Consider the following 26,013-nt stretch of genomic DNA (forward strand, 5'->3'; position numbering starts at 1 on the left):
TTCCTACCTTCTATCCGTGTAATAGCACCAGTGATACAGCAGATGTTAGTAGATGTAAATGTTAGCAAGTTGTGGGTTTTGGAGGTGGGCAGTATCTGACCACAGTTTAGAGACAAAAATAATTCAGCCTCTGGTTGCAGCTTGGTTATGAGTGCAGACTCCTTGTGTTTTTATTTGTCAGTCTGAATAATGGCCACATGTTGGTAGCAAGGGGACTGCAGATGTCAGGGATGTCTGAGAAAAAGGCTTACCTGAAAAATCCTGTTCTATTTCTGCAGTTATTGACAGCCACCACATCTGGAGAAAGAGTTGTCACTTGTACCCTTAATTAGGGCAGAATGGTGATAGTGGAAAGATGATAAAATACTCAAGTGTCAGTCAGAGAGGGTGGGAGCTTCTGTCCAGAGGGCCTCTTAGGTGCAAAATTATCACATAGAGCTTCTGCTGACTAACAATAACCTAAACACATCCACAACATGCGTAACTGTAAATAACCCTTATGTCTAATTAATTAAACATATATCTGTAATGTACTGGCACATTTCAATGTAACAATAAGCTACATGATACTACATACAAATAACAAATGCACTGGATTTTTTGCACTTGTATTTGAAAATCCTTTTTTGCTTTCTTCAGTCCACCACCTTAAAAGTACAAGAAACTTTCATTCCAGACCAAGGACCTAAATACACCTGGCCTTCCCTTACTATCTGATATTTCATTGATTTACTTTTGAATGACCACGCCTTGCAATATGTCTCACTTTAGAAGTCTGCCGTTTTAGATGAATTATTCAGATGCTTACTAAGTACTACTACCTCACTATAACAATACTCTGTTATAAGTAAAAGTATTGCATTGAAAATGTTCCTTAAGTAAAAGTATGTAAGTATAATCAGGAAATGCACTTAAAGTAGTAAAAGTGCTCAAAGCAGAAAGTAAACTGTCCCCTATGACTGTTATACTAGTAAATATTATATCATTAGATTATTATTACTCATGCATTCATATAAAAGCAGGATTTTACTGCAGTAGTTGGTTGAGGTTGAACTATTTTGTATCAGACTGCAACTAATGATTATTTTCATTATGGATTAATCCACTGATTATTTTCTCCATTAATCAATAGTAAATAATTAATAATAATTTTGAAAATAAAGAAAATGTTGTCACAATTGCCCAAAACGAAACCTTCTCAATGCTTGTTTTGTCAGTCCAACCAAAATAGTTGCCAATTAAAGTTCAACTCATGTACTAGTTGTACTTGTATAAACTGCTGGGTAGTTTAATTTATATAACAAAACATCATATTTTATAAACTCGTCATATGTTTCATGTGTACAAATCTTCTTTTGCAAAGTAGTAACTGAAGCTGTCAGATAAATGTAGTGAAGTAAAAAGCACAATATCCCCTTCATATGTAGTGGAGCAGAAGTAGAAAGTGGCATGAAAAGAAAACACTCAAGTAAAGTACAAATACCTCTTATTTGTACTTAAGTACAATCCTTGAGTAAACGTACTTAGTCACGGTCCACCACTGGAAGTCTGTTCAACATGAAATACAACAAATGAAGCAAGAACCTCTCAAAACACTGCTTCAAAGTGACTTAAACCCTGACCTTAATCTTTGTCCGAACATATTTTTGTCACCTTATTCTAATCTTAAACTTAATCCCAATCCTCGAATGAAGTTATGATCAGCAAAATGTCCTCACTTTGTAATGTTTCTCTTTTTATTTGTGTCCCTATAATGACTTTCAGTACGCACACGCACACACACACACGCTGACATCTCCTGTGAATGTCAGAGATACTGTAGAAAACATGGGGATCAAAACAGGCATCACTTCTATCAGCAAAGGGAAAGTTGACAAGCAGCGTCTCTCAGCAGTTCATTTCTCCCAATCTGCTGCAAAACACACACCCTCAAAAACAACACTGATAATATGCGCACCACAAAGAAAGCCATTGTTCTTAATCTACTTGTTTCAGTTTATCAGCCCTCTGTGGTAGCACTCTCTCAACACACACACACTTGAAATGCTGGGAAAACAAACACTCCTCTGATCTGCCCTCCTCTGGGCTTTGTGGGCTCTCTGTGAAACCTCCGTCTATCTAGACAAGAGTCGACCTGGAAACGGAACAAAGTCCCGGCTCCTCACTCCGCATTTTCATTTAGCAAACGTCTGTCGCTACGAAAGACACAGAGCTCTATTGCGCAGAATGGGATTACACAAAGAGATGTGCACACACACACACACACATGCATTCACAAGAGACTCAGCCCTCTCGCTTTGCCACAGATGCCTTCTCATCTTCCCAAAGCGACATTGATCTGATTCTGGAGTCAGACAGACAAGTATGCGAGCAAGGCTTTAAGCAATAAGCTCCACTTTAAACACACCATTAACCATGCCCGGTGAAAGTTCCATTCTTTTTTAGTAAAGATTTAACCTGCCAAATGAATTCAGCCTCTAATTATGCTCAGTTAAATGCCACATAGAGGGATTTAAATTAGCTACTCAATATTCTCAAGGATAGAGGCTACGTAATTGCTGCTGACGCTAAATAAATGAGAGAGGGGAAAAAATAGGCGGTAGAGGGTTTGTGGATCAGTGGACCTGAAGAACAGAGTGGGTAGATGAAGTGACTTCCAACTTATTAAATTAAAATGGCATCAGAAGTGCTAGAAGAGCTTTAGCAAAGGCATAAAATAGCAGGGACGTAGAGAAACGGGACGAAGAGCGTACAGTTACGCTGTGGCTCTGTAAGGTGGAACTTGAGCTAAATGCTAAAATCAGCATGCTAACAGGCTGATGTTTAACAAGTGTAATGTTCACCTTAGTATTTGCTAAGTTTTTCAACCCCTAAAACCTATATTTAGATTTGTCAAGTGACAAAAAAATGGTTGTATATTACACTGTGTCATATTTCATCTTAAAGTGTAAGATTTTACAGTTTCACAGTGGTAAATGTGAAGGTGCAACACGTACAATATATGAAAATACTTTGCTGTAAGTAAAGCACACAGGAACCATATCCTCTCATATATCAACTGAAAAACATTTGTACCAACTGTCATTAAAATGGTCTGATGCACAAGGCAAGAGTGTGAAGGCCGGTACTGAGTAGTGACATGAGCCGTGCTGTATTATGGGTTTTAAAAGCACAAGCGTTGACAAGACTACTTGTTTGTTTGAGTGAGCGAAAGCGGCAGCCTGATAAGTCACATGTAGCCCTGAACCAATGACCTGTGTTAAGGAGGCGTAATTGTCTTTTTACAGCAGACTCTAAATCTTTCCTCGCCTTCCCTTTGTCGGTTCACAACTTCAAGTGCCACGCACATTCTGGTTGCCTAGCAGCAGCTGTCCGGTCGAGTTGTGTCTTTTGTTTTGTTTTTTTGACTGATGAGCTCTTTTTTTACAGTCCTGGTAATAGGCAGCACCATCAGTGCTTGTTGCAGAGTGGCTTTAACGGTGAAATAAGAAATAAAGAAGGATATCTTCTACTTGAGAGCCTTGGGGAGAATGCAAGATGCTGAAATTATGAATTTTACACAGGTGCAGGACTTTCATCTTTTAAAAAAAAAAATCTGTTGTTGTTTTTAGCCATTTGTGAGAAGGATGTCCTCCACCACTGTCTGCATATAGCATTAGTGTGCTGATGTCTTTATGTGTGTATTCACATCTGTACCAACCTGCAGCCATCTGCATGTATGCGGCCAGGGTGCAGATCCTCCTCTCACATCCTCCACTGGGCAGGAAGATGGTGATGATGGCCAACAGGGAGCTGACGGCCAGCAGAGCACAGCCTCCTGAACAGAGCACTGCACTAGTCTGAGGAACACAAACACAGAACAATTTCATTTTAACTCCTTTTTTTTTTACTGAAAGTAGACCCAACACCACCCTGACACTCACACAGTCGCACATATTCACAGCCCGAAGCAAATTCTTCTTCAGTGGAAGGCTGTGTACATGGTTACCTTCCTGTCAAAAAGTTTTGATTCATTACTATATTTAGAAACACTCCCCAAAGTCTGTGTTTTGGTCAGGTCAGATTGTGTAATCTCACAATCAATCCTCCAAACAGGTTAATGGCTCTCTCAGCTGGAAAACTACACCCTATGGCCAAACAACAGGGCAGTGTCCCTATTCATTACATCTCTGCTTAATCACACTCACACATACTGCGAGCAAGAGGAACAAAACAGAGTCAAGACACACTATTACACGCACACACGGATGACAGATTCATTCACAACTCTTCTGATGAGCTTTTACTGTATAAATGTATCCATACTGGTATATTTGTCCAAGCAGCCAGCATACTTAAATCCCCAGATGTGAGGAAGTTAGCTCATCTGTTTGCATGTCTGCATAACCTCCTAAACTAACTCGCTCGCTTCAATAAAGCTGCTACACATTCTCCCTTTAAAACGTGTCCTTCTTGGACAAGTCCAACACACTAGCGCAATCAGAAAACAGTGCCACATTAGTGATTAGCATGCCAGCGGGGCGATCGGAGAGAAATGTCTAACATGCATGAGGGAATTACAGCCCTAAAACACGTGTCATTATGCGTCTCCCTGATGTGACTGACGTGAATGGAGGAAGGATGAAAGCGGAGTGATTTCCATGCTTGACAGAAGATTTAATTAGCTTGTTCTGGGTGTTTGGCAGAAAGGCAGAGAGGGGAGCAGGGAAATACTGAAGTGCTGTGATGTTAGTGGTAATGATGATGATTATTCTTTTGACCTTTATTTGTCCAGGTTTGTTAAACATGAGTGTTCTTCTTCACAAACACCCTCCACACACATAAACAGTACATTTACATTCATTCACATCTGTGGTCCACATCAGCTCCTTGGGAAGCTGCTGGGAGCTAAGTGCCTTGCACAAGGGCACCTTGACCATAGCAGTGAAGCAAAGTTAGAGCATGTGCACAATAAGAACAACTCCTTAGGGAAAGTGATTTTACTGTAAATCATTTCAAGAAAGATTATAAGTTTAATTTGATTTAATTTATGACTCGAACATCATCATTCAGCACAGTGATCATTTCTCAGTCCTCTAGCAGTACAGTCTGGTCACAATTTTTTTCCTTTGCAATGGCGGCTGGGACCTAAACTAATTGAAGTTTTAATATAAACCAGGAGACAGCGCACAGATAAATTCTGGAATTTAATTTTATACAGATACTCATGGTCCCCAGAGGATGAATCCTACTGACGCTGGTGATCCAGGTACTTTGCTTTATGACCAAATGCCTGCAAAACTAATGACATTTCCATCAGCTGTACTTTGTGTTTAGTATTAAATAGCAAATGTTAGCATGCGAACACACTAATTTAAGATAGTAGTTGTTCATGGTAAACATAACTGCTAAACATCAGCATGTTATTGAGAGCATGTTAGCATGGTGAAATTACCATTTAGTACTTGTTCCCCTTAAAACCTACAAACTTTTCATAGACATATTCTTCACATATATTTGTCACTATTTACCTAGTAAATTCTCCATAGTGTCATTTTAAGATTGTTATTTCTGCCTACTCTGTACACACAACACATGTTAGGTCTAAGGATAGGTCTAAGGGTATCATATACTTTGCAGACTGTAAAGCCCTTTGAGACAAGTTTGTGATTTTGGGCTATAGAAGAGGGGAAAGAATTGGCAGGAGACATGAGGTGGAAATGATAAATGTAAAGTTTATGAGAATTAGTAGACATCTTATTGCTGTTTTTTAAGGGAAGAAATACATTCTCATAAAGGAAGTAGAGACATATTTGTCCACTCAAAGTGAAAAAAGTAATGCAGTTTTGGGTACCAGTGGCATAATACATAGGTGGATACACCTGGAAGATGTATCCCTGCTTACATTCCCACCTTTGTCTGAACGCAGAGGTGCATTGGCCATTGGGAATTTCGGGAACATTCCGAACACAGCGTGGAGTCAGCTGTGTACCGTGGCCACAGCTGAATCCAGAGTGTAAACATCCAGACTGTTTCACTTATAGGCTGTATGACAAACTGTTCTCAGGTCAACTCGACGTCAGATGAATAAAGATACATGATACAAATGTTGGGTGGCACGGTGGTGCAGCGGTTGCCTCACAGCAAGAAGGTTGTGGGTTCAAACCCCGGTTGCCCTGGCCTTTCGTGCAGCGGTTGCCTCACAGCAAGAAGGTTGTGGGTTCACCCCGGTTGCCCTGGCTTCTTCCCACCATCCAAAGACATGCAGGCTAGGTTAATTGGTATCTCTAAAATTGTCCTTGTCCTGTGTGTGGCCCTGCGATGGACTGGCGACCTGTGTGGCCCTGCGATGGACTGGCGACCTGTATGAAAAATAACCCCCTTTCGCCCGATGTCAGCTGGGATTGGCTCCAGCCCTCCGCAACCCTTTACGCAGGATAAGCGGGTGACGATGGATACAAATGTTGACTGGCAGAACAATGTTGGAAACAATTGCAAAGATAGTAGAATATAAATGTGATTGATGGTACAAAGCTGTGTCACAGCTTAATGCCACTGCCACTGCGTTCCACCTGAGCTTCAAACAGCTCAGCCTTGTTGTTCTTACTTACAGAAGGGATTCTATAAGTAAGAACACCGTGACGCAACGGGCTTCGAGGTATGTTTTCTCCTGTTTGGAGGGCGTGTTTCAGGTGTTACCCAATCAGCTGCGACAAGTTTATAAACACAACATCGTAAAAAAGGCAAGAAAATGCAGTGCACTTGCATACACAACAGGGTGTTTGAGGCACCACCGTTTCTGTTGAAAAAAACATTTTGCTACGTTTTGTCAGCGCTGAACTCGCCTATGTTGTCAGGGCTAAACTCAGCCCAGGGTTGTGAGACAAGCAAAAAAAAAGAGCAGATAAATATGTTGAAAAGAAAAAAAGGGTGGTGTGGAATAAATAAGAATTTAGAAGAAAAAAATGTTGGTACAAGAGGCAGCTAAATGTGCTAAATTAACCGACCTCTTCCTTGGTGGCAAGGTGCTGTGGCAGACGATGCTGAGGCAGGACCCAGCACAGCCACTGATAAGTAATGCATTTATTGTATACTGAAACTATTTATATATGCATTGTATGTATAGGCATATAGGCTAAATTACACATTTATGTATATTATAAACAACAGTTGAAGGAAGAAGGAAGAGGAGGAGGAACAGGAGAAGCAGGAGGAGAAGGACAATGGAACCCCGAAACAGTGACAGGTACAGGGTCAGTGTGCAGGGCTCTTAGACTCCATAGAGCTGAGAAGAACTGGAGATTTGTTTGTGAATTATTGGGGTTGACCAGTATGAAAGACCCCTTTCGCATACAAGCAGTCATGTGATCCATTGTTAACCGAAAGCGAATGGGAAATTCATGTCTGAAACTAGTATTTCATCACCCTATCCATGCTACACACCTCTGTGAAACTAGGTGGCTCAGCTAGAGCTCAAAGCAACCATTTATATTCACACCAAACACACATTAAACACCAAGCATCTAAATAAGCTTATTTTACAACATAAATCGCGCTGTAATCACTGTACATGGCTGCAGTTATAAGCATCCAGTTATCTCTAATCACAACATATCCTCATGTCCAACCTCTCAAACCAAAAAATCTCCCCCTGAGATCAGCTGTAAAGCTCACATCACTCAAATCACCAAAATTACCACCGCACCAATATACATATACAATTACAACCGCTGACGTTTGCTACGTTTGCCATTTTCGCCATTTTCAGTCCAAAAATCAGCTGATTTGTTACTAAAAATATCACTGGGTGCCATCTTGATTATTGCGCAATACCTGGGAGCTGTGGCTGCATTCTCTCGCCGAGACAGAGAAGCGCCCCTTTGGAACGCACACTCTTTTTCGTGGTCTGGTAGCCGGCCCGTAGTAGCTACATAGACAACCAAAATATGGACATTCGCCTGGTATGTTTTTATTTGCCTGGTATATTTAAAAAAAAAAAAGTATCATAACTGTTGTATTTTAGTTTATTTTCATCAAATTTACAGTTACAATTGCATTCCAGGTGTATTAAAAGATATTCAGTTGCATTATAAACAATCTGATGATGATTTGATGGTTTATTGCATATATTTTTTACCAGACGAGAATGAAAATATCATATTTTTGTTTATTGCATCTTCATTTAGTCTATAATGGTAACTTCTGACCTTTCAAAGGAGACCAGAATTATGTATCTAAGAGTTATTCCTGATTAATTTTAGGTATGTTATTATAGGCTTTTTCCTGAAAAAAGGTGACAGTTTCCAACAGGTTAATATAAAAATTATTGATTATAGCCGCTTTAATATACATATACAATAACAACAGGGACACAAGTAAAGAAAATAATGTGTTGTCAGTAAGACAATCTCTGGTAGGCCTACTCCTGCTATTGTTTGGAACCTGGAAAGAAGACGCAGCAGCACACTTGGAGATCCAGAAAAGTCATTTACTTCAGTTGTCTTTGTTCTGCCTCTTCTCCCACTGGAATGATATTCATGTATGCATAGGAACGTCTCCTTTCACTCTATTGCTTGATGTTGGTGTGCCTCGCGGGCTCAGTGTGCAGCCTACCTCCCACCCTGCTGGTCTCAATTCACTGTGTGAGTGGAGTGGAGTGGAGTTTTCGGGTGGGGGGTGGGTGGCAGTCATATTTCAGGTAAACGGTATACTCTAACTAAACAATAAAAGACACATCCTGTTGTAGTCAGGCCAATAATAATATTTACATAAAAATTACTGTTTGTGATAAATGAATTGCTATAAATGGTTGTAAATCTAAATATTTCCATTTGTAAGCTTTAAATCCAGCTGCTTTTTGTATATTGTGTCCCATTTTTCAGTCACTTAATTATCTGCGAGCACTAATAGAGTGTACACATGACATTTTCTGTGTGCGATTTAAACACAGCCCGAGAGACTAATAAAGGCTACCAGACCGCTACACAGCTATTTTTACAGAAAACAAGCAACATTTCAATGAATGGTTCCCCAATTAATCATCTCCCAACACTGTGTCTGTTCTGATGAAACAAACTCATAATCATCACCACTTTTACTTACAGACAATACAGAAACTATTTGGAAGCCGTTTTCCTCGAATGTACTTGCGTTGCTCTGAGCACAAGTTAATTTAGTAGAAAATGAGCTGCTAACAGCACTGGTCCTCTCAGTGATGCTTCCTAAATAGATTGTAATTATGTGTTAATAACTGCTCGAGCCACTGAAACAGCTGGAGCTGGAGAGGAAAGCAGGGGGTTGAAAGAGTGGAACACTGTGGAGGGAAGAAATAAAAGTTTTCATTTGGCAGAAGACAGAATGAGACAGGCAGACTTATCTTAATCTCTTAGTCTGTCACTTTGCTGCAGTCTGAAAACCTGATTTGGAAGCTAATCATCTCAGGATATTGTGACTTAAGGTTTGCTGAGGCACAAGGACCCAACATTTACATCACCAGCCAACACTGACACAGACATACCTAGCGAAGTTGACCCACGAGCACCATTTAATCCCACAATACTAGTAAACGACCTGGAGCAGACGCTAAAATATCCAGACAAGTGTTACGATGCTGATAAATAGACGGGCTACAGGCACTGATACACATGTCTACCACAAGACTACCTGGCTCCATCATAAAGAAACTTTATTGGATTCCCACAATAAATGGTCCACATCCTGAGCCTGTTGGAAACCAATAACTGCATCGATACAAAAAACCTCCACCCAGCTGCTTTGAGTAATAAAGGGACAGTCTGAAGGGGACTCTTTGATTTCCAATTACATTAAGGAAGTCGAGGATTACACAGTACGGGCCAATTAAATTTCATTGTCTCCTCAATCGGGAGTTACAAGATGGAGATGGCAAGTCGTGTCTCATTAAACGCACTTTGCCTTTACAAACCCCAGACTGAATGGTTAAATGTTTCAGCGCAGGGTTGTGGAAAATGGAGGGTCTCTGCTCTTCAGAAGTGCCGGGGAAGGGAGACAGTTGATGCTCAGTGTGGGCCCTTGACAGAAATAACCCCACCACTTTACCATCCAATGCCGCCCCTTTATGGAGGACAAGAGGTGAAACGCAAGCACTGCAGACCCACCGATAAGCAGACGAGCGCACCATATTGCTGAACGGTGTGTGTGTGCACGCCTCGGTGTACATTGTGAATGTGCACAGGTATGCCATCCACACACAACTGCTGCCTCATCCTCTGTAAGCTCAGTCCTCCCATCACTAATCAGCATTCAGCAGCGAGAGAGCACAGCGGTCACAGTAAAGAATCAGCCTTGACATGTTCTGACACAGGGAATCAGCTGAGATATCGCCTGTCCAGACCTCTTTCTGTAAACTGTTTCCCTTCCCCTGTACTTTTTCTCCCTTTGCTTGACGTGCAACTTCATCATCTTTCAGAGGAATCATAATAAACCTGCCAGAGCACTAATACAAAAAAGCCCCCCCCCCCTTAAATTAATGTGCTGAATAATGCATCTTCCTCATTGATCTTCACTGGGAGAAGACTGGGAGAGTGAGTGTAGTGAGGATAAGTGTGTGTATGTGCGTTGGTGACAGCCCTCTGAATGGCTGACGAAGCTGTGTGTACAGAGTGAATACGAGATGGAGAGGAGATGAGGGAGAGAGGGTAGCGGAGATTAATCACCTGACAAGTGGATGGAGTGTCCATTTGTGCCTCAGGGACAGGCTGCAGATAGGATGTGACATTCAGCAGCACTTAGGAGGACATGGGAGCACTAGCACACACACGGGGATGCACATATAGAGTCATACATGCAATGACATGTATGTTCTGAGAGGATATTTCTATTACTGTCAGTTGTAAAGGCATAAGGATTGTGACACAATATTATAAAATCCCACACAGAGTATGATGTTACGATGTATTATCAGGCGTAGAAAAGAACACTTGTTGGTCACTGCGAGAAGGCTGGAATATTATTAGATACTTTTGGATTCACAGTATGAGCAATGTTGATAACAGTGTAAACACAGTTCAGTTGTGGGGCTCTTCAGATATCAATGATTGACTCAGTGATGGGAAGGATGGCCAGAACAATTAAAATCAGTTCCAGGTTGTAACAAGCACAGATCAAAGTCAAGTGCACTCTGCGCAGTGTGTCAGGGGCTGACATTTTAGGTAATGTCGCCTTGAATACATGGTGGGACCAGAAAGAATACATTATCATACATTACAGGTGGGCGTGTTAGAGGCTGTGACAATCATGGCCAAGCACATACACTACTTTCATCCCTGTTAAATAGAAGAGAAAACTTAAAGTTAAAATGTGAATATATTGGTGCTGGGCAACGATTAAAATTTATTCGCGATTAATCACATTTTTTTCTGCAATTAACCGCGGTTAAACACATTGTTATGTGCAAAATTGAATAGTGTATTGCGCACTTTTAATTTAAATGTACTGCTATGTACCTACAAGTGCAATAACATGTGGTTTGCAAATTTTTTTTTTTAACACAAATAAGGTGCTTTTTACCAGCAATCCTCTCTTTACACAGTAGTGTTAAAATATTTGTTGTAAATCTCAACTTAAACATTAATGTAATCAAATCAAATATTAAACCAAAGCTATTTGCCACTGGCAGGGAATTACCTTTTATCTAGCTTGTTAAAACAAGTTACCATCAGAGTCCAGAGCCACAATCATAACATCATAACAGGCACCTTCTGAGCAACAGGTTAACATATATAAATCTGTGTCTTGTTTTTTTTCTGAACAGGTATCAGCAGAAACATTTTTCATATATCAGGGAGCAGCATAAACAGTCTCAGTAGCAAGTGTTCCTGTTAGAGTGAGGTGAAGTGGCTGAACTTTTTGTACGTGACGCACAGCACAAATCATTGGAAGAGAGACTGATCCTCGCTGTCTGTGAGTCTCCAGAATCTATTGCTGTTTACTAAATAGGACATCAGCAGGAAGGCGTTCGCATGGCAGAACATTCCCGCTACACTAGATGACGGCCTATCAGGTGAAGTTATGTAGCCTATAATTTTAATTTAAGTTAAATAGACTACAGCTGTGTAGCACACAGAAGCCGTTGCCATGGTTACTATCCATAGAGCGCCTGCCGTTTACTCACGACAGTTGCGTGCTTGTCTCCCTGTCTGTTCACCTGAGGAGAGCAGAGCAACCCCGCAGGGCCAAGCGACTATGTTGTGATTTGATTCCTCAGAACGACATCTTCCCCAATACTAATAATCAGCATGCAATGTGTAGCTATCCACTTCGCTATGGCACTTGATCGCTTGTCTTGTTTTTGTTTATCTACTTCTCCCACACGCTGCATCCAGCGGTGTCTGCCAAAGCCTCCCTCCACTGCTTGCTTGGGTGGGTGATTTGCAGGCTGATCAACATCCCGCCCCTCCTGTGACCCATGATTTGACTGTAGGCCTATGTGTATTCAGAGCCAGTGAGCAACAGACTTTCAAAATAATAGCCTAATATTAAAAATTGCGTTAACGTGAGATAATTATTTAAAGCGTTAATGCGATAATAACGCGTTAACTTGCCCACCTCTGGAATATATATATAAATATGCATACAACTATTTTTAAGATGAATTTATGTTTCACGTTGAAGATCTAACTGTCACTGATCTGTTCTGTGTGTAATGGTTTGTGATTTACTTTACGTCATCACAATGATCCACACAATAACCATCTGCAGTTAAATACCACATTCTAGTTTTTTGCATGAATATAAATTTATTCCTTAAATTAATAATGTCAACAACAACCTGACTGCAGGTGAAACAGATAACTGCAGCCTTCACATGGCTGTAAAGAGAGTCACCAGAGTAAAGGAAAGGCCCTCAGTAGGCAACTAAGAGGCCTGGATTACAGAACTGGTATGAATCAATTAATCTTTATTTTGTCTTGCTTGTATGATCACATGTCAGATGGCTGAAAAATAAGTATAGCTGAGAGTAGACTAAAAATGGAAAGACAAACAAGACATGAATAAAGGGACTTGTGTGATTTTAGAGCCTTCACCAATTAAACCAAAATATTATGGACCACAAGTGTGCTGAGCTGCCGACCGGCTCTGGTTATTCTTTAAGAGCGCTAAGACAGTCTGCATGAAGCCTGCCTCTTGTTATTGTTTTTCCAAACAGAACAAGACATGTTGGTGACCATACCATGTACCCTCGCAGTGGTATGCTAGAAAGACACTCCCCACACATTCCTTCACACTCTTCACAACGTTACATAGGCCAACTAACACCAGCAGTAACACTAATAGCTGCCATGGTCTCGAACTTCAGAATGGAAAATCCCACTGCTAATTTCAGCTCCATGTCTTCTGCCATTTCATGAATTTGTCACACCATTGTGATGTCTGATGGAAAGGTTTTTTGTGCACATTGTCAAGCCTTTACAAGCCATCATAAAACCCAGGAGTCAGTTTTTTTGGCTGTGCCTCTCAGTTTCTTTTCTCACATGGAGTTGGTCGTTTGGTTAGCATTTGTTTACTCGCAAACTGCTCTGACGCAGCTCTGCTGCAACTTCACAAAACTTTTGAGTCAGATGGGAAAACTCCAACTTTCTTAAATTATATAATGGTGAGGTACATAAGGTCAAGTGCCAACTTTAATGTCATTATGTAGTGGGAGATGTGAAGAATTTTTATCAAAGTAATGACACTAAAATGAATAATTTAAAAATGTAATACTTAAATAATTCAAAGCCTATGTTCTAAGGGACTGATTTTTGCATTTCAGCACATTTTTTTAACCAATGTCTGAAAAAGCCTACTTTTTCATTAATCTCACTATATGGGCGGACTTCCTGAAGCATTTTTGTCCTCATTTGACTTTAATCCTGATGCTTGTTCTGTCTAATGTCACATAAGTGTGCGCATTCCTGGAACAGTTTAAATAATTTTGCTGCGGTCTAAAATACCTCTAAAACAAGCTTCCATTCTGTTTGGGCCATGAATTGTCACATTTACATGTTTATATGTTCCACTACTCCAGTACCAGTGTCACTATCTTAAATCTTTTCCCAATAAGAATCTAGAAAGCCCCTCATTGTCATCAGGCATCCAGTGTTTTCTTCCAGGGACCCACACAGGACGCTCCCTGCTGCAAAGCAATGCTTTAATGTGGTGTTGAGTCTTCGGTGTCATGTTAAATGAAAACACATAGAGAATCTCTCCCACATTCAAAAGCATCGCTTTCGCACACACACATACACACATACACACACACACACACAGTTAAATGAACAGGAATAGAAATGCCACATATGAGCCGCTGCAAGAAAGGAAGCAACCCTGAAACAGACCAGAGTAAGGGAAACACACACACACTCCTTCATACTGCACTTTGTGAGGGATGTACTGTATGTGATGTGCAGAGATGTTTGATTTGCATCACAGTTCAGGGCGGGAAGTTGGTTCAGAGTCACCAGAGGCTGCAGGAATGCCACCGCAACCTGTCATTTCTGTTCTTACTCCAACTTCTGTCTAGTGTACTGTAATTACCAACCATAGTCTTTTTTGGTAACCAGGCAACTGCCTCGAGGGCCCCTGAAAGGGCCCTAAAAGTCATTGTTTCATTCCATATAATTTGGTTCAATGTAATTGACTGAATACACATTTTCTTAGTAATTTGTACTACTACTAACTACTAAGATGGGTCTCCTAAGTCACTAATAACTTCTCACAATCAGTCAGCTGCTGCAGGTAATGCGCCTTGTTGGGTCAGTGAAAAAAGACAACAATGAAACAACCCTGTAACACAGAAGATGTACGGTTTTGCAGAAATCTCTATTGCTGTTACTCTGGAAAATGCAGTTTGCTGCACTGATGATCTTATCTAAGCCGTCCCACTAGACCAATATTTTATATTGTATGAAATCTGACTCCTAAGGAAGCCCTCAGAGGCAAGTGTGGAAAAATATTCTGGTGAATCATTTTGGTTAGTTGTTGTAAATAGGACCAGTTTTCTTCCATTTGAGTTTTTCAGTTTTAATTTCTCTATGCACACACATGTAACACACATTGTGTGTTAGCAAGTTGCATAACATTATAGCGTAGCTTAAATTATATTTCCAGCCGAAAGAAGGACATGTCAGTAATGTTACATAACTTGCTAACAGACAATATGTGTATGCCTAGAGTCATGGAGAAATTAGGAATGCTTTTATTGTTGTTTAGAACATGGGGTAGTGGGGCACTTCAGCAATCACACTTCCACCTGCCAAAACTTCTTTGTACCTGTTTTCAGGAGAAAACAATTATAAAATGCATCCCCTGACTTTTTTTTCCCTCACTCCCCTCTCACCACACTCTCAGTGTAGCTGGCCTGGTTTCAGTTAGTCCAGAGCTGTAGGCAGCTGCCTCCCTGCCAGGCCACTGCCTGCCACCTGCTGCACCACCTGGAGACCAAAGGGACTTCATTCTTGGGATGTGGGCTGATGAATAAATCTAAATTATTGTTGATCAATGAGCCAAAGCAGCACTATGACCTGTCACTATGAACTATTCACTAACTGTGTTCACACTCACAGCAGCCAGTGCAACGTCTCCTATAAAAAGGCTCATATTCCGGCTGTATGTCAGTCTGAATGATGACAGCTGATGGCTACACATCTCATTCAGGACATGTGTGCAGACTAATTTCTTAGCAGAGTTTTACTCTTTAGCATTTCCTCTTGTTCTGGAAGTTCTGAAGTGGACTCAATTTGTTGCTATGGTGATTTTTTTAAACATAGATTTAGCTTTTGCAACGCTGCAATTTCCCCATGGGGCTCACAAAAGTTTGGTTCATACCTTCTCAGCTTTTAACTAAACGAACTGTGCAGCCGATAATAATAATGCAGTGGTCGGAAGGACATGCTGCAACATTATGTGATGGGCTGCTCGTTAGTCACGTTCAAGCCTAAATGTTTCTACACCAGCAAAAGCGAAAATGAGACGAAAGATTACTCCAGAGAAAAATTACTGGAGCTTTTTGCAGAGTAAAAGCCATTATGCTCTATCATGTTATCCATTTTCAAAAAGACTTTCAGAAAAAGATTTATTTCTATCTATGAATAGAAGTTGTATGAAAATAAACTGCCTCAGGTACCTGCCAACCTGCCAAAAAACTTCAATGAGGCTCTGGTCCCAGAACTGCTGGAGAAAGACATAAACCACAGGTCTAGTTTCACATCAGCTGAGGTGCAGGAAGAGGAAATAGATGCATGCTGGTATCATCCCAAAGGAGAATCATCTTTATGAAACCCTCAGGTGGAGCAGCACAGACAATGACTCATATGTAAGAAACTGTTATGGAGGGCTACAGGACACAGAGAAAAGCGGCTATTTTAGGCACACTGCTCTGAGAAAAATACCTCCCTTTGAAAACTACATGAAGCACAGCAGCCCTGCATTCCCATTGATTCAGATAAAAAAAAAGCATCACAAAAATCAAAAGCTGAAGACACTTTAAAAGACTTAATTCACGGACGATGGGGAGGGCTTATACAATGACTTCCCTTCATAGGTTAATCAAGAGTTGTATTGACAAGGGATCAAGTGTCCATCTGGCAGTGCTGAGCACCACCTGCCCACACACACACATTGCAGCACTACATGTTTGATTCCTACTACTTTCCTACTGTGCAGTGTAGAGATCAGAGCAGCAGCCTTATACCTTATCATCTTTATACCTTCCTCCTGGGGGGGGGTAAAGCATCCAAATAGCAAGCAGCAACACAAAAGCCTTTCCTCCTGCTACTCCTTTTATCTTTAGCTCTCTCTTCTCTCAATTAAATGGCAGTTGATGTCTTGGAAAGGAGGGGAGGGATGGAGGGGGTATACAGGTTGAGGTGCGGGCAGGGGGGAAAAAAGTTAAACTTCTTAACACCGCCTATTGCTTCTTCTCCAGACTGCTCTCGTTCATAATAGATCACAAAAGCATATCAGATCAGATAGAAGGATCAAGTAGCTGGTTTGAAATGTATGGGGTCCCTCACAGCCTGATTTAATGATGACATCCTCAGAGCCAGGCCAGAGGTTTATATTCAACTCTTATAATAGGCTGCTGGTGGTGGGGGCTGATGGGTAGCAAAAAGAGAGCAACCCCAGGCAAAGTTTCTCCTTTCTCTTCTCTCTCAAATGATGCTGTAATTGAATTATAGCGCAACTGATACTTTTGTGTGCAACCTCCTGTCCTCCCCCCTCCACTCCTTCTCCCCTGAGTCTTTTTTAAAAGACACCAGACGTGGAATTTGTCTTGTTTTGTCTCTTGGCATTGAAAGCAGACACTAATAAGCAATGGATGAAAAGCATACTGTTAAAATTTGGAATGAAATGAATAAATATAGTGAGAAAAAATGGAGGCGATAACTGTTAATCAGCACATTTGCTCATTAGAATGAACGCATGTTTGGCATCCCAACAAACAGCAGAGAGTAATTGGTGCACAAAGAGGCCCAATCCAGAAATTATGGTTGATCTTTTTTCATCAAAAACCACATCACTGGAGGAGAGAGAGAGAGAGTTGAGGGGAGAGAACCAGATGAGAGGACGGGGGAGTGTGAGAGAAGTGTAGAGAAGATATGAGGTAGAGGGAAGGAGGAGCACTTTCCCTTTTCAAAGTGCAAAAGAAATACTGTACTCTCTCACGTTGGCATAATAACACTGCAGCCCACGTACAGTAAGGCTCCATCTGCAGACGTCTTATCCACCGAGAAGCTGTTTATCCACGCTGACGCTCACTTAGTCCTGTTTGTAGCTAAACAAAACGTGTGACTCAAATCTAATAATAAAGCATCAGCCCGCGTACTCAATCTGCCACGACTTGAGGGGAAAAGGAAAATATCTTACTTGAAAAACACATGGAAACTGTCACTTGTGATTTCTGTACTGTAAATCGTATGCAGCATTTGTACAGAATTGGGACTTCTATCAAAGTACTGCTTGCAGCCGTGTTCTTTGTCTGTGAATGACTTAGATACATTAAGATTAGAAGGCTGGTGACATGCTTCTGGATTCTTCAGTCCAATTTATTGTTGTCAAAGCCACACGCCTTAAGCCCAAACTTGCAAAAGAGAGTCGTTTTAGGGTGATCCCCATGTATGAACTCATTTTCAGATACATTATGATGAAAACATGTTGATGGGATTAGGATTTTAAATGAGAACATGCAGTTTATTTAAAAAAAAAAAACAATATAATCTGTAAATGTAATTATCACAATTACATTTTTTTTCCAAAGGTAACAAAATTTGCCAATCAGCACCTCCAAAGCTCACTATTTAACGCGTTACGTTAAATACACAGGAGAATTATTAGTTGCAGCCAGCTTATGATTATCATTTCAAAGTCTCTTGTACACCCATTTAGGAGAACCTCATCAACCCTAACCCTAACCCCAACAACACTCACAGTACCACATTCAGCTGTTAAGATCATAGACTGTATAAAACATGGACGTTGTCTCCGTCACCCAAAGGTTTCTGAAGAGCGTACCAGGCTGTAATCATGTTTCTGCTCTAAAGTTGAGCATGTTAACATGGGGTTCTATAGGGATTGACTCACTTTTGGAGATAGTATCATGTGGCCATTCAAGGAACTGCGGTTTTTGGAACTTCCGCATTGGCTTCCTTTTCCAACCCTGGAGGGTGCTGACCGGTTTTACTTAATTGTTTAACAGTAATGGAATTGTGGCAGTGGAAACACTGTGGAGCACAATGCAAACCAATAAAACAGTAGGTACAACTCAACAACAACACTTAAAAGGAGACTTACAACCATGGGTGTGTTCCAGTACCCATACTATACTATTTACTATGCCAGAAAACAATGTATTCACTACAAAGTATGTCCAATACAGTATGCCAAAAATACCAGGATGTCCTACTGCATCCGGTCGAATTTGCAGTATGCAAGCAAACATGGTTTTCTGGCTATATTGAACCACCAGAAAGTGCAGCAAGAGGGTCAAAGTTCAAGGCGTAATGTTGTGAATGCATACTCCAGGCACCACCTTTTCCATTGAAATAAACGTTTTGTCGGCGCTGAACTCATCCCCGGTGTCCGTCAAGTAAGAGTTGTCTAACACTAATGCACACCTGCCTCATATAACTGCAATCACATAATCAGCATGCAGCCAGTGATATGAGTGCTGATCATGGGTTGACTCTCTACTCAAGTTGCCTTTATTTCAAAGTGAGAGCGCACTGTTATTCAATATAACTTCATCCCAGATTAACAAATCAATCCTCAAACTGCGTTCAAAGAACCAAATAAGCTTGTTGAGGATTAAAAGGATCATTTAAGCCTGAATACAACATGTTAGCCTAGATTAGTTAAGCCACATTTGAACAACAGGGCTGCCAGACATCCCATATCTACACGCTTATTTATCTGCTGGACAGCAAACCCATAACACTTCATTACATTACAGAAATGTTGGGATTAACAAACTGTATTACCGCATGTTGATAAAAAGACAGAGATGAGTTGAACAGTGGGAAAATTAATTAGGTTGTGAAGATGATTTAATCAGTGATTTGTAGAGGAGAGCATCATCTAACGAGTGAGTTACTTTCAATTCAGTTTGAACTGGATGACTATTCCCTGATGACTTTGCAGAAAAAAGGAGGTAATTTTCTTTCATTTTTTTCCCAGAATTTTGATGTAATATTTATAGTTGTCTATGGCCAAATTCTAACAGATAAAAGGACTTGAAGAGTGTCCACGTGGCTCAGCCTCCTCCACCTGTAATAGAGAAGTTTAACAGAGCGTGTGGGCTTCAGCAGAGTCCGTCCTTCAGCACTCACACCCTCAAAAACTCACACAGCCCAGCTTGCTCTTGCATTTATGTATGATCTGCACTACTGCTGGTCCCAAGTGCACATTTCATAATTCATACATACTCTACTGTAGCAACTGGAAATGCTACTATATCTGCCTCCACCACTCTGCTTCATTTTATCAGCAAGCCAGACTGGTGCATGTTACACTCAGATTACAGCAAACATCCTGACACCCAAAAATTAATATATGTAGCGACTCGGCAATATTTAGAAACGTTTCAAATGACCAAGTAAATATCTTGAGTTTGAAAGTCAAACAACATGACACTTGCTACTGTTTTATCTGAGGGTGGAGCAGTGGACCGTCTTGCTGTTAAATAAGTCAGGAATCTTCTTTTACACACAAATCAAGAAGAAAGTAGATCTCCACAGGGCTATGAAATCACGCGTTACCAGGTCTGGATAACAGTTGCATCAGTCTGATTAAGTATCATCCTCATGGCAGAAAGAGCATCTGTGGCATGTTAAAGAGGAAAGAGAATGATGTAACTGGACAACAACATGCTGCTGAGCTGCTTCATCTTACACGATGATAGTTTATCATTACACAGTAGGTCACTAATTAAGCTCAGTTTTGTAAACCGCTGTTGCTCGCTGGGCAAACACTGATAAATGATAAGTGAGTTCAGCTTGTGTTCAACCATTAATTGTGGGTTTTTTTTACTTAACTGCGTAAATAACTGTACTTACAAAAAATAACTCATATGGATGTAAAAGTACAACTGTTTAAGGTAGAATGAACATTTAATGGAGTTTTACAGGAATAATGGTCAGCTAGCTAGTTGTTGTTTTTATTAAAGGCATTACTTGCTAACCCCAGAAATGGGAATAAACACAAAATGCAGGGATATTAGTCTTCTGGTCTTGCAGGGGTTACATTTAAAAGCCATGAACATTCTTAAAATGGAAACTCTAGATTTTAATCGGAGATGTTACACTGACAAATTGACTTGCATCCAAATGATTTTATTATCCATCTGCCTTTACGGACGTCGTACTGGGTGATCCCATTTTCCTCTTTTCTTTTCGTTCAGTTCTCTACGTGGAGCTGAACATTAGCACCACAGCATCAAAGTCTTCGCTGCTGCAGAGCAGGAAATTAACTTTTTATTGAGGACTATTTACTCCCCTAAGCTGGTTTTAGTGGGAAAGAAAGGGTTGTATGAACTAAACCTATTGCATTAGACTACCTGCAGTTGTCCATTTATAAAACTAAAAGAATACACATCAATGATCCCGGCCTAAAACTGACATAATGATACAGAATTATAATGAATTGTTGTTGTTCACTCAGTCCAGTCTCTCATTGAAATGTGTATTACCTCAAGGTAAATAGAGAGACTGCCAAATAAATGCTCACACTAAATTAAAATACATAAGTATGAATACATGAAAACATTAACTCCAAAGTGTGAGTGAGTTGTAATAAATGTTTCCCACATAAAGGCTGCTCCTACATTGTTTCAGAGAGGAAGAAAGTCTTTGCCTCAACTAGTAAGACAGTCACCTCCCCACAGAAAGATCAGAACATCTGATTAGATGCTGCAATTCCCTTCTGACCTCAAATCTAATCATTTGAGGGGGACACTAGCAATTTGTGTCCCAAACAACAGCTAATTTTTTTTAAGGTCTTACATGTCTAAACTGTCTAACCGCTTATGAGAGTAAGATATTTAAAAGTAGAAGTTTAGTGACATTTCCCTTTATATAGTGCCGAGTAAGTCTTAACACGGGACTTGTGGATTTTCCTCTCTGAAGCTGCGCGACTCGCTCCGGGATTCAACGGAGTAGTTATGTTTGGGAGCTTGGCTTTATCCCAGGAGCTTTATGTTTTGATGTTGCAGGATTTGTGAAGAGTGAAAAAGTGGAGCAGCAAAACTATATCCAGACACAGTGGAATATCACAAAAATATAGTTGATTCCATCAAAATAAAATAAAAAAAACATCACCGGCATCTTTGCCTCTACAGGATGTCAGCTTTAAGATGTGAAGTGGAGGTAGATTTACTGTATTAAAGTGTTTTCCCAGGTACACTGAGCTCTTTTACCTGCAACCCCTGTGCTTTGACTACTGATGGAGACCGACTCACACGGCTACAACCGGCTTCAGTGCATCAAGCCAAGTGAGCCATCATTTATATTAAAAAATGGAGAAAGGCTCCCTGTTAAATCAATACATAAACTACCCGCAGGATCCACAGTGGAGGCAGTGGAAGTGACAGGGCGCTTAAAGAATGGAACACAGCCTCCCAGAGCCCGCTGACTCAGCACGTTCCCCCTGGTGAAGGAAACAGAACCCCGCTACACTGCCCGCCCCCCTCCTCCCGTCAGTCAGACAGCTCGCTATGTCTACCTGGGAACTGCTGATCAGAGGCTCTTAAATATCACCAAAGCAAAGAGTATAATTCATAAGAGAGATAAACGCTCACTGTGTCGACACGTTTGCCGCTGCTGGGAATTCAGCCAATGTTTGAAGAAGCATTTCCTGTCTATATCACATTTTTGACCATCGGTGGCTTTCATCACAGCAAGTGTTTTGCTGTGCCCGCTGCTGTGCGACTATCAGATATAAAAAGCAGCCCGAAAATGATCACACACAGCAGGTAAGATCCATCCATCAAGGCTGATGAGATCATAAATCCTTCTCCCTCTCGGCCAGACTGATTTCCTCTCCACTTCGCCGAGATGGGTATAAAATGCAGATCAACGTGTTCCCCTCTCTCTCCTCCTCCTCCTCCTCTTCACCTGTTCTATCCATCATATGGACAGCTGCTCCTCTGCATTTTCACTCCCTCTCCCGTATGCAGCGCTGACCTCTGACCCCGTCTGTCGACACTCCCCCAAAATCTTACATCTTTGTGACAGAATCTACAGGCAAGATTAGATTGCCTCGAGGAAGGACACACCCTACCTTAAGAAAGAGCAGAAGTAGCCCCTAAAAAATAAAAAAGCAATATATAAGTTTCCCCAGAATTCTATTTTGTAATCATAAGTAGCAACAACAACACATGCATAACTAAAAGGACCCAGGGCCTCTGCCAGGGTGTTTTGTGTGTGTCTTTGTGTCTGTGTTTTGTAAGGTGTACTTCGTGGTGGAGTGGAGCTGAGTCCATCAGGCAGATCAGAGGCCACTGGCCACTGTCTCCGGACTGCATTAATGAGCTAATGTATGTTCTCATGAATTTCAATCCAGAAGACAAACAGCACAAAATATGTAGATGTGAAGAAATGGATTGTGTCAATTTGGTTGTTTTGTGGTTTAAAAAAAGCTTCTGATGAGCAGCCGACTTGGAAGTCTCAGATGTCAGAGGATCCTTGAAGACACCAGATGTAACTGTGTTTCCACATAATAACATCATTTCATCAAAATAAATAAATAAAAGGCACCCAAAATTCACTGTGGTGGATTACGTATCTCAGGCAAGTCTCAAGTCTCAGCATGTTGATTTTCATTGTCTGCTGAAATAAATTGAACCCAGATAGCTGCCTGCATGGCAGAAACGCAGTTATGCCTAGTATGCACAATTTGTAGTTAATGGCATAATAAATGCAGAGCCACTACTAGCATGATCCTTTAAGTGCCTCCCACATGCAACCAGCTGAGTACTGACAAGTTCTACCAACTGCTCATATCAGAGGCAGACAACACTATCTGGCTCAATTAGAAATAAATGAGGAATACCAGCCTGACATATCAGCGCACCATTATACACGTTTAACCCATTCAGTCCCAGTGCATTACAGAAGTAAACATATCGGAGGTTTAGAGCCATCTTTAGTTTTAACATGAGAAAAGGCAAAGCAAATTGTGGCTTGTAAGGGAGTAAAAACAAGAATCCAGACACCATCCAATGGCCCATTCCTCCCCAAATCTATCACTGTAAAACGCTCCTCTGTATACACGCTGCCTACCATTAATTATGTCACCAGTCAGACGGTGGCCTTGAAGTAAACATGCACTGTATGATAATAAGTCAGCACACCACATTTCACGCAAGACTTGCTGTCAAAGGACCAAACATCTATCTCTCGTTCCAGTCCCTTCTCCTGCTCTACAATGTAGTTTTTCCAGCGAGTCTCTTTATGTACCTATAAGTCAAGGTGAACAGCCAACCACATACAAAACACCACTAATTTATATTAGGCTCAGCCTGGGACCGAGGATGCATTTGTCTCATAAAGCAGCGGCTGTATGCTTTGCCACCAGCAGAAAGACGATGTGTAGCTCTGCTCTGAACCAGCCACCTGAAAAACAACTCAGAGGAAGAGATGGTAGTAAAACACGACTCTTGACCTCCCCCGTTCTGGCTCTCCCCTCTCGTACACCTTTGCTCTATACTTTCTCTCTGTTCACAGTAAACTGCACAGACAACGGGAGGCTGGGCTAAAGGGTCATAGGGTGGGAGCGGAGTGGGAAATAGGCTGGAGCTGGAAGGCGCAACATCACAAGTGGAATTCCTTTTATGATATCACCTGAAAGGAAACAGAGTTCGTTTTATTACTTAGTGGAAATATGGATAATGGCTGCTTTGTGCTGCGGACGGGGGCGGTTTGCTGGGCCACTAGTCTTGAGCGGATGCGGCCTCATGTTAGCATTGAAAATCTGTTGTGGCTGGTTTTCAGAGGGTAACAACAGAAGGATTTGTATTAAAATAACTCACTGTTACTCTCCTCTCTTTTAATGTCCCTCGGCATTACCTCCCTGAACCCCTAATTACTGCATCAGTGCTGACATGGACAGCCACTGTACATCACATCAGTGTCTCTTTTGATCACACTCTGATGGGTGAGAGATTTTTTGTATGTGTGCATCTGCAGCCTCTTTTCATCTCACTGTCTGCATGTGTAAAAGTGGTGTGTGTGTGTGTGTGTGTGTGTGTGTGTGTGTGTGTGTGTGTGTGTGTGTGTGTGTGTGTGTGTGTGTGTGTGTGTTTGTGTGCGGCTGCGTCACATCACTCCAAGCTGTCTAATCATACTTGTGTGTGCGGTGAACGTGCCTCTGTGGAAGCACTGTACATGAAGCTCTAAACAGAATGAGGTCGGCAGGAAAAAGCAGCCAGACGAGTCCGCCTTTTGTCTCACATGCAAACTGGGCAGTGGACTCCCCACGGGGGCGAGGCAGGAATACAACATGTGCATTAGACCCCGTAACATCATTCATAACAGGCAGACACGCTTCAACACAAATGGCTTTCACCACAGAGGTTCTCCATTAGCATTAAAGGAGAGAGGCTATAAGAGGCAGGGCGGGGAGAGAGAAGCTTTACTGCTACAGTCAATCTAAGAAGCAACTCGAGTCTGCATCAAGGACGAAATGACGGCTTCCTGTTCAGTGGAGATTTCACAGCCCTCTGCTAGTCTGTTGAGCCGGTGTATTTGTCAGTAAGTGGCAGGGAATACATGGACTCCCTTGGGAATATGTGCGTATCTATGTGTGTGTGTGTGTGTGCGTGCGCCTTTGTCTCTTTCTGGCCCCCGCGGCCAGCTCAGAGCACAGACCCTTCATTCCTCCCTCACGTTGCTCAGAGAGATAAAGGCCAGACCTTGTCCATCATTCTGTTATTAGGCAGCACACAACCTGGTGAAACCTGCTGTCCACCAAGTGCATACCAGCATGTTCTGCTTGGGAAGGCACATGTTATATCTGCTTCAAGAGAAAGATTTAAATAACAGTGAATTCGCTCTTTTCAGCTGTTATCACACAACTATAAAATGTCTTCATAAAACGAAAATAGTGAAAAACCCCAAGATATTTAGTTGATTTTCATGGAAAACCAGAAAATATTCTCAGTTGAGAAGCAGAGAATTGTGGCTTGGTTTCTTAAAACACACAAAACGATGAATTTATTATCAAAATAGTTGCAGACTAAGATTATTAATGGATAAATCATTTCATTGACTGATTGTTGCAGCACAGTTAAGGGACTGTATTAACATTATTTGTTGGGGGCTGAACCTTACGTGTCACTTGGTAAAAGAAAAAAAAACACCCTCCCCTGGGCTATTGTTTTCTTTGAACACATACAAAAAAACTGCAACACCCTCTCCACAGTATGTCCAAATAATTTAACAGTGTGAGATTGGTACAACATGTTTAATCGTTTACGCCAGTTTAAACCATAATAACTTACTGGAACTTGTAATGAGTGCCACT

At 41.2% G+C, this 26,013-nt stretch overlaps 1 protein-coding gene across 3 annotated transcripts in view; it reads right to left on the reverse strand.

Moving 5' to 3' along the window:
• The window catches only part of LOC123963926 (transmembrane protein 211), a 98,388-nt gene that overhangs the window by 67,153 nt on the left and 5,222 nt on the right, over positions 1-26,013 (reverse strand). For all 3 annotated transcript variants that reach the window (XM_046041041.1, XM_046041044.1, XM_046041043.1), the window contains exon 2: positions 3,701-3,839. In XM_046041041.1, coding sequence (XP_045896997.1) covers positions 3,701-3,839 — 139 coding nt within the window. The remainder of the gene's footprint in view (positions 1-3,700; positions 3,840-26,013) is intronic.

This window comes from Micropterus dolomieu, linkage group LG23 (genome assembly GCF_021292245.1).
Source record: "Micropterus dolomieu isolate WLL.071019.BEF.003 ecotype Adirondacks linkage group LG23, ASM2129224v1, whole genome shotgun sequence".
NCBI classification, from domain to species: domain Eukaryota; kingdom Metazoa; phylum Chordata; class Actinopteri; order Centrarchiformes; family Centrarchidae; genus Micropterus; species Micropterus dolomieu.